The 9,702-nt window shown below is 33.6% G+C and overlaps 3 protein-coding genes across 3 annotated transcripts; 2 read left to right on the forward strand and 1 right to left on the reverse strand.

The window, feature by feature from the left end:
- Nucleotides 1-59: 59 nt before the first annotated feature.
- On the forward strand, nucleotides 60-1,323 carry LOC117572736 (60S ribosomal protein L12). The gene is made up of 5 exons (XM_034255812.2): nucleotides 60-122; nucleotides 185-246; nucleotides 332-405; nucleotides 459-639; nucleotides 1,073-1,323. Exons 2-5 carry the CDS (start codon nucleotides 210-212, stop codon nucleotides 1,276-1,278), a joined length of 498 nt encoding a protein of 165 aa, XP_034111703.1. The 5' UTR covers nucleotides 60-122; nucleotides 185-209; the 3' UTR covers nucleotides 1,279-1,323.
- Nucleotides 1,324-2,414: 1,091 nt separating this feature from the next.
- On the forward strand, nucleotides 2,415-4,999 carry LOC117572047 (ras-related protein Rap-2c). Its single transcript, XM_034254622.2, has 4 exons — nucleotides 2,415-2,799; nucleotides 4,153-4,290; nucleotides 4,401-4,518; nucleotides 4,773-4,999. The coding sequence occupies exons 1-4, from the start codon at nucleotides 2,665-2,667 to the stop codon at nucleotides 4,928-4,930; spliced, it is 549 nt and encodes a 182-aa protein (XP_034110513.1). The 5' UTR covers nucleotides 2,415-2,664; the 3' UTR covers nucleotides 4,931-4,999.
- A 1,520-nt stretch (nucleotides 5,000-6,519) lies between these two features.
- LOC117572041 (probable serine/threonine-protein kinase nek3) lies at nucleotides 6,520-9,399 on the reverse strand. Its single transcript, XM_034254604.2, has 5 exons — nucleotides 9,310-9,399; nucleotides 9,115-9,225; nucleotides 8,361-8,988; nucleotides 7,785-8,292; nucleotides 6,520-7,697 (listed from the first exon to the last, which is right to left on the reverse strand). The coding sequence occupies exons 1-5, from the start codon at nucleotides 9,347-9,349 to the stop codon at nucleotides 6,627-6,629; spliced, it is 2,358 nt and encodes a 785-aa protein (XP_034110495.1). The 5' UTR covers nucleotides 9,350-9,399; the 3' UTR covers nucleotides 6,520-6,626.
- Between the last annotated feature and the right edge of the window lie 303 nt (nucleotides 9,400-9,702).

Below are 9,702 nucleotides of genomic sequence, written 5' to 3' on the forward strand. Positions count from 1 at the left end.
GTGAAAATGTGTTTCATTTCACTGTTCCAAATAGCGGATACTCTCCATCTTTTTACCGGAAATCACTCACAATTTGACAACCGTGTTGATGTCTCTTTCTCCTTTTGGCATTTTAGCTGAAGGTACGTCGTCGAATTTTGCTTATAAAAAATCTTTAAATTAATAAATAATCTTTATGTTTCAGCGGTTCAAACCACCAGTATAAAAAGATGCCTCCTAAATTCGATCCCACGGAAGTAAAATTAGGTAGGTTTCTGTTTCAATTGTTTACATATTAAGTTTACAAATATAGCGGCAAAATTTAAGTTTTTGTTTTTTTGAATGATTTTAGTTTACTTGCGCTGCGTTGGTGGCGAGGTTGGAGCTACTTCATCTCTGGCTCCCAAAATCGGTCCTCTCGGTCTGGTGAGTTTTCTCATTTTATCTCTATTTTTGCCCGATGCTAACACTTGTTTCAGTCTCCCAAAAAAGTTGGTGATGATATTGCAAAGGCCACCTCGGACTGGAAGGGTTTGAAGATTACTGTCTGCCTGACCATCCAAAACAGGCAGGCTACCATTTCTGTGGTACCATCAGCTGCCTCGTTGATTATTAAGGCATTGAAGGAACCTCCACGTGATAGGAAGAAGCAAAAGAACAGTAAGTAAAGAATCTTTGTGAAAATGGATAAAAGCGTCAGAACTATTGTTGTGTTTAGTTGGCCAGGTCGAATGCCAGTTCCAAAATGCAAGTGTCAGTTGGATAATGTGTTTAAAATCATGTTCAGTAGACATGTAATCATTTACTGAGTTAAAAGCTAAAAGCAGATTCATGGATATTGCTTTTTAAATGTGGTAGTGCGATTCATTAAATTTTTAGAAGAGAATAATAGAATGTCAAGTGTCCAAGTGAGTTTGATCCGCGCCTCGCACGTGTAACCGAATGTAAATAAAGTTAGACAAAGGTATTTTAAGGTGTACGGGAAGTGATAAGGTTTCAGCTTAACTGATAGGTGCATGTTAGAGATATAGCATTTACTTAAGCCACGCTCTTTAAAATATTCACTAATCAATTTTTCTACCACGTATTTCAGTCAAGCACAGTGGAAACATTTCCTTTGATGATATCTTGGCTATCGCTCGTACAATGAGACCTAGGTCGATGGCGCGTGAGCTGAAGGGAACCTGCAAGGAAGTCCTTGGCACTGCCCAAAGTGTTGGTTGCACTGTTGACGGAAAGCACCCTCATGATGTTATTGACGACCTCAATAATGGAGCTATTGAAGTCCCAGCAGAATAAATATTAATTTCTTTGAACACTTAATAAATCTGCTATTTTACAATCCGTGATGTGAAATATTCAATAGAAGACATGTTCAATTAGTATCTGTACATCATTTTCAGAATCAGGAATATAACGTAAAAATTCTATCCCTGAGAAATAGCTTTATGGAATTTAGTTCATATTTTCTGTCATTGCCGGGGCGCTAAAAGAAACTATCAGGTACTTTTCGATGGGCAAATCATGTGTTATCGATAATATCAGACATTTAGTGGATTGGTTCAAATCACAAATTCCTTCAAGTTTAAATATTTTAAATCACTTGATTTGTATATTTGAACTCACGGCAGATACTAGAATTCGAGTTAATTTTCATATTAACAATTCATATAAAATAAATTTAAAGATTGATTTACCATATTGTTTAAAGTATATAGATCTACAGAAGTGCTTAATAGAAGAAACTAACGTAGGAAAAAATTAATGTTAAATAAAATTTTTTCAAAAAACAGCTCACACAAAGAAATGGAAAATAATTTTTTTTTACCGATATTAACCGATGAATGCCGCGCTCATTTATTTAGAATTCTTATATTAAAAATAGCATTTTTAAAATCAAGATCTTTTAAATTTAGAAATAATTTTGAATAGGGAAATTTAATTTAATTTAATTTTAATTACGCGAGGGAGTCACATTTTATGCGAAATTGTGGAATGTAATAGTTTTCTATATAGTATTTCTTTCATTATTGTTTGTAATCCTGAATTTAATAGTTATCGTTTATTGTGATTGATAATATAATACATTTAAAAAGTAGTACATATCAATTTCTTGATTGCCTTACGAATTTTTCTACTGATCCGAGTGAAATTGATCGATATTAATCGGTTGTAATTCCTGTAGCAATTACACAACCCACATAGAAGTTGCAATGTATTTCAATTGTTCCGCATTTATCTAATAAATTGATATTATTTTTGGGTATAGTTTCCAATAGAACAGGTTTTATTGAATAATCTAGAAACATGTGTTAACGACACAAAGACACTTTCATGTATTTATTTTTATAGTTATTTTATCGTTACATTTTCATGTTTAAAGACAGTTCAGTGACACGGACTGATTACTTAAGTATTACTCATCTCTAGTGTCCGTTTTCACTGAATGCCAGTGTCTATTCATATGAGTATAATGACTGTCTGCCAGAAAAATAAAAACTAAATAATCTTGTCATTACGTGCAATTGCATTCATCGTATTTTGTTGTTCATTAACATTCATCTATTTGAATTCTCCACAATGCAAATGTATATGAATCGTTTTTCTCTTTAAGTGAAGCATTAAATATATAATTTTAAGTTGTGAAACAATCCGTTGTACATTATAAAAGATTGTGTTTTAAACATGCGAGAGTTTAAAGTTGTTGTGCTCGGATCTGGCGGAGTTGGTAAATCGGCCCTAACTGTTCAATTCGTGTCGGGATGTTTTATTGAAAAATATGATCCCACAATTGAGGACTTCTATCGAAAGGAAATAGAGGTTTGTTACATACGCTTTTGCATACATACGTCCATACATGTATAAGTAGATATGTACATTCAAGTGTATGCATGCATCACACATCTTGTAATCAGCATTTATACTTGTGTTTGTGCATATGTATGTATTCATAAGAACATTCATCTACCATTTTCGTATCTACATGCATAGATATATGTACATACATAAGTATAGATGAATGTACAAACGTATGTATAATATACTGGTTTGTATGTGTGTATTTATGCTTATACATAAAATATCATATATTATTACATGCATATATTGCATTTAAATGTGTAATGCGTACATTAACATATACTCATATTGCATGTAGGCGTATAATACTAAACATTGAGAATCAACATACAACGTACGTATGCGTGTGTGAGTCTGCATGCATGTGTATAAACTTGTATTCCTTTTGGGAAACAACAAGCTATGCATTCGCTGCATACAAACTAAGTTTGATAAATGCACTTTAAAGTCGTCGTTGGTAGAACGTTTATGTTCATTTTGTAATGTGTCTGTATGTAGAATAATAGCAGACACATTTGTGTGCATGTGTGTATGTAGATACATACATGTATTTGTATATATGCACATACATGCATATGTGTGTGAAAATACCCTGTTGTGTTGTGGTTGTGTTGCGTCGGTCGGTCGGGGTGGTGGCTATGTCTGACTGTATGGTTGTTGTCGACTCACCGACCACCGGTGGCTGCGACTGGACTGTCGCGTCGACGAGCATTTGTCAAGACAGCAACAAACTACACGTTTTATTCGCGTCAATTTTATTCGCGCATGACATAGGCGGGCGGGTCAGTGTATGGGTGGTGTATTTACTGCCAAAGATAGATAACGCCGGCAGCGACTGCCTAATGCCTAGAATGCTTACTATATTGGTGTGTGCTGTTCAGACAATAGTCCAGATCAATCCTGCAGTTGCCCAACTGCAAAAACAGTTGGAAAAACATGTTGCCTGCCTGTTAATTGAATTAACTCTAGACAATGAAAAACTTGACATTTATTTCATAGATTTTATTTTATTAAACAAAAAAAAAAGAACACAAAGCAAACCAACCAAATGTTAAGTTCATTTTAAGCTGTTTTCTGACGCCTCTTGTAGTTTTACATATGTTATGATGACTCAATGGTAGTCTCGTAAGTTAGCCTCCTCTTCTCTTACTTCGACAAAGGCGTTGTCAATTTTAAATGAACCCATTTTGTTACCTTTGTTCAAATATTTTAATTATATAAATCGTGTAATGTCACAAGAATACCTTACGAATTTTTGTTGTTTGAGTATAAAATATATATATATATAAATACATATATTTACTTTTACCTTAGGTGGACAGCTCTCCCTGCGTTTTGGAAATACTGGATACGGCAGGGACGGAGCAGTTTGCTTCCATGAGAGATCTCTACATTAAGAATGGACATGGATTTATAGTGATGTATTCGCTGACTAATCATCAAACATTTCAGGTAGGTCTATATTACAAAAAATTCTTTTTGAAATTCAATAATTTTTAAAATTACTTTATTCCATTTTTTAATGATTTTTAAAATTATTTGTCACATTTCTGCACTTTCAGGATATTTCTAGTATGAAAAATGTGATTACTCGCGTTAAAGGAAGTCAGCCAGCTCCAATATTGCTTGTAGCGAATAAATTCGATTTGGACTGCCAAAGAGAGGTGTCTACTGCTGAAGGTAATTTTCATCGTACTTTAATTTATCAAACACTTTAAGATAAGATGTGAAGGTTTTTATTAAGCTGGTCAAAAACTATTAATCTTTTTAACTTTTCGAATATAGAGAAGAACTAATAAAGTAAAGTAATCTAACTTAAGACATAATTGTTTAGAATCATATTTTATTTTTGAAAAAGAAATAACAGATCTTCAAAAATAACTATTTAGACTTATTTGCCTGGTAATAATCGTATATTTGTCTATCCGTTTCAGGAAATGCCTTGGCACAACTTTGGGAATGTCCATTTATTGAAGCATCAGCAAAAGATCGAATAAATGTCAATGAAGTCTTTGCCACGATTGTTCGAGAAATGAATTTAACACAAGAAAAACGACAAAAAAAGAAATACTGTTGTTGTACGCTTTTATAGAAATTTGTAAATATCTAAGATAATTATAGTTAAAAATAAAAATCACTTATATGTATGTCATAATGATAATACCTGTTCAGCTTCACACTTCAGACTTATTGTCAACAGTTATACAACGTAAAGTATTTCCTCATATATCGTGGCCTTCTTCCAGTGTGATTTTTCTGTGTGTATTGTGAATGCAATAATTTTCTCGATGGAATCACGGCTACCTCATTTGGTACATTCTTAGAAAATCGGTACACCTTGGATATATATGTAAATAAATCCTATTCGTTTTTTTGACAAAAATATTGGAGATGAAAAAGTGTTCATTGGCCAATCGTGTGTGATTTCATTCTAAAACCTGATTTTTTACAGATGACTAATGCATTCCTGACTTTAAAGAGCTTTTGGACAAAAGCACAAGCACATATCGGCAGCTTGAAAACAATTTTCGTCTTCTCAGCATCAAACTAATATATAGATAATTTTCCACCCGGAAATTATGGCATTAATTGATCTTGGACGTCCAATTTATGGTTTCGTAACTAATTCGAAATAAAGTATGGTGTTATTTAACTTGCAGGAAAAAATACGCGATTGTGATTATTGTTTAATTAGCTTTAATTTTTCTTTACAATGAAGTACAATTATGTGCAATCGGCCAATTTAATTATAATTATTACAAATGACATTTATTTACTATAAAAAGTGAAAAACTTTTCCCGTAAATTCCCAGTAATTGGTAATAATAAAGTGGGGTAATACTTAAAACTATAGTTACGACTGTTTTTTTTGCAAACTCTAGTTGTGAGTCATACTCTTTTTAGATATATGTATGTATCTATGTACAAACTGTTATGAAAAATTGTATATACAAATTGATATTACAAAAAGAGGCAATCGGGAGAGAGAAAGTTATGTATTTATTCGCGACTTGTGTTTGAACGAAATGACAATGTTCTACAATATTGCCGTTAATAGTAAATCCTAACAAATCGGTCAACAAGAATTTTAGCTAAATTCGCAGAAGTGCGTTAATATTATAGAAAAAATCTTAAATTCATCAAGGCCAAATTATTGCTTTTATTATTATATCCACTTTACAACAACAATTTACAAACAAGACAAGTACTACTAAAACGCGTTTTTTCATCGCGATCATGATAATGAGACTGTATTACTACTAGCAAGAGAATGGAATTGTAACTGCTGTTTTACTGGTAGTTTTAATCGATAAAATATTGTCGATAAACATTTCGTTAGCCTATTGTAGTAGAGGATTGTTTTAATGAAAAAATAACAAAACTGTTTTAAAAGTTTGAGTAATCATCTAAATGAGTAAAAATTTGAAATTTTGTATGAAGTATAATACAATTAAGAATATGAATAATTTGCCATTTTATAAAGCACCATTTCTAAAAGAATAATTAATCTAAGTGCCAAACTTACTTGCAGGTCGATGGCAAGCAACAATATGATATAAAACATAATGAAAACGACCAATGTGATAGATAATTCGAATTATCATTACCCGCTCGATACTCTGAGCGTGTGACTCCCTCAATAGGTTTAAAATTGGACCACAAGAGTAATGAGTTTTCTTAAAAAAAAAAATGTAGGGTCGATAAATGAGTATTGGAAATAAATTTGAGTATTATGGATGATAGTAGTGCAGAAGAATCTACTATAGGAGCAATACTTGATTGATTGATTAACCAACATAACCGAATGGAGGGTACGGAGGTGGATAATAGTTCGGGAATGCTCCTTGATTTTGAACTGGAAGGGTTGCAGTTATCAACTGAGTGACTTCAGTTGGAACAACTGAAGTGGAGAATATTGTGGTATATGCGGTCCTAGCTCCAAATGTTAATTTTAATACTTTGCTGCTTGTTGCAGTAACCAATGTGTTAAGAATCGAAGTGGATGTGATTAGTTGCTGTTGGGGTAGTTGCAAGAGAGGATTATAAAAGGGATTAATAGAATATGGATATTGTGACATGGGGAGCACTGGCAATGTTGAAACTTCGGTAATATATTCCGTCTTCTCGACTACGCCAACGGATTTCGACAATGTTCTCAACACACTGTCTGTTCCTCTAACAAGTGGTACTACGTATGATTCCCAAATAGTTTCAAGCTTAATAACAGGACGCGTGGATGTAATTAGGTTGTTACTGGGATTAAGTGGATTTAAAACGGAAATTTCAGGAATATTTATTTTTTCTGATTGAATGTTAGGAATAATGTTTGTTGAATTTCCTTTTGATTCCAATTTAACTTTTCCCTCAAACTGCCCTCCATTGCCTTCATCACCAAACTCGAGATCCAAGTTTAATTCAGAACCAGCCTCATCTAAAATAGCAGCGAAATCTTTAAAGTTCTTTGCTGGAATAAAATTGTCTCTAAATGGCGAAATTGTCTGCGTAACGGTTACTAAACTAGTATAATCAAAAGTTTGCACTAGTGTTATTTGTACAGTCTCATTCTTCTTTTCAAAGATAATTGGCAAGATTTGAGTTCGCAATTTGGTTTGTGTAACTGAAAATGAATCGGTTATTGTCTCTAATTCCGGGGTCTCTAGGCTGTCAGTAATATAAATGGGTTTTAAAGTCGATATGCTTCCATCCAGTGATGGTTCATTCATCGCCATTGTGGATTCCAAAATATTTTCGGACAAGGGGCCATCGTCCTTGGAATACTCCTCAATTTGATCGGTTTTCAATGTTTTCTCTATAGTTGATGTTATCGTCAAAAACCTGGTCTTCTTCACAAGTCCAGCCTGAAAATACAAATTAAATTGAAATTAGGTAATAGATATAATCTTAAAAATCCTCTTGAATATTGATATACATGTTCCGGTATTTACCTGGAAAACAAATGGACTTTTTATGGTTGCGATTTCATAGTAAGTGTCAACAAAATTGCTGGGTGTTGATATCTCCACATTTAATGTACGCACAAAGTTTTTAGGTTTCAATTCATCATTATCAGCAACAACAGAATTTTGCGAACCGACCGCCTCCAAATCTCTACCTAGATTATTCAGTTTTTGTGTGGCAAATTTATCGTCCGTCTCTAAAATAGCTTCATTTATGCTATCGGCGCTTGTAGCATTTTTACTATTGTTTGTGCTGTTGGATGTTTTCCTTATATTAACTTTGGGTTTTGGAGCCGATTTATACTGCCAGCGACCAGGCCGCCTATTTAGTTTTAAAGTGTTTTGCCCAAGATTTGCAAAGTTTTCCTCTGAGGGTGGAGATGGAAGAGATGGTAAGGATGGTTGATTGGTTTTGGTTCTAAAAGATCGTCGCGAGCTTGTGTCAACAGCCGTTGCCGTGATTTGAATGCTTGAACTATGAGTATTTTTATGTCTCCTGCAAATAAACAGGGAATAGGAATTGAAAAAAGTTTGTTCAAATAAGAAAATTTTCATATACTATACCTCTTTCCCTTATTTCGCGACGATTTTCGCTTTTCACTTGGATCCCTATTGCTTTTACGACTACTTTTAGTGAATCCATTCTGCTGTGGTGTCGATTCCACCGTCCTGCTTGATTGAGGAGTTATCGTTTTTAAAACGCGTGATGACGACTGCGAACGGTTTTTGTTTCTTTTTTCTGAACTGCTCACTGATTGAGGAGATTGCGCATATTTGATTGAGGATTTTGCGCTGATTGCACTGATTTTACTAACGCTTTCGCTCTTCTTATTTGAGTACAATCCAGAGGAAAGATTGTGAGTGTTGTCCCGTTTTGACGGATAGATTCGTTGTCTATCGCCATCTGATCGGGATTTTAAGTTCACCAAACGGAAAGTTTCCTCTACAAACTCTTCAGGTTGACGAGATAGTAAGGCATATTCTGGATAGTCCAATGTTTTAATTGGCGTGTTGGATAGACTTATTATATTATTGTTTTCAAATGAGGAAGTTGTTTCGGCTTCTTCTTTTGAACTGGTCGCGATAAGTGGCGTCGGTTTAATACCATCTTTACTAGGCTCATTCTGTTTCGTGTTCGGTCTGGTTTCAATAATACTTGTAGGCTTCGGTGTTGTTTTATGAATGGAAATCTCTGCAACGAACAATATTTGGAAATCAATGATAGGGAATAAGAATCGAAGTTGTTAATGACACCCAAAATAAACTAATATAACCTCAAATTCGATAGTGTTCCAATCTCTGAAGGATCCAAACTTACCTAATGGGGGAGCACTTTGTGGAGAAAATACCATTACAGTATTTCCAATAGTTGTTGTGAAATCCAAAAATCCGTAAACGGTTTGTGTTATTTGCGTTTCCGTGCAGAACGCTAAAATTATAGGGATTTTTTAAGTTTAAAAAGGTTTTTATTTGAGAGTATTAAAACTAATGCGTATGACAATAAAGAACTTACCACAATTTATAAGAAAAATTATACTCCAGTAACGTAACATGTTGAAAAGTGGGCGACCAAAGTTGAAAGAAAGTTACTTAATAGGAAACCCTTAATAGAAAAATTATTATTAATAAATACAAATAATCTTTATCCTTAAATATGTATAAAACTATCATTATCTCCAGACGATAAATTAAACTTAACGAAACCATCGGATTTGACATCGTTTTACTTCGATTATTATGTTTCTTTAGGCACTATTCTAGTTTGTTGAGTCCGTTTTCGTCTTATTTTTCTTTCATATCAAAGTTAATTTTAATTTTACCTTAAAAAATATGTGCGGTTCAAGAAACTCAATTCATACACAGGGACTTCGGATCATCCATGATCCTTTGGAGATTGATTAACTCC

The sequence above is a fragment of the Drosophila albomicans genome, chromosome 3 (assembly GCF_009650485.2).
Source record: "Drosophila albomicans strain 15112-1751.03 chromosome 3, ASM965048v2, whole genome shotgun sequence".
NCBI classification, from domain to species: Eukaryota; Metazoa; Arthropoda; class Insecta; order Diptera; family Drosophilidae; genus Drosophila; species Drosophila albomicans.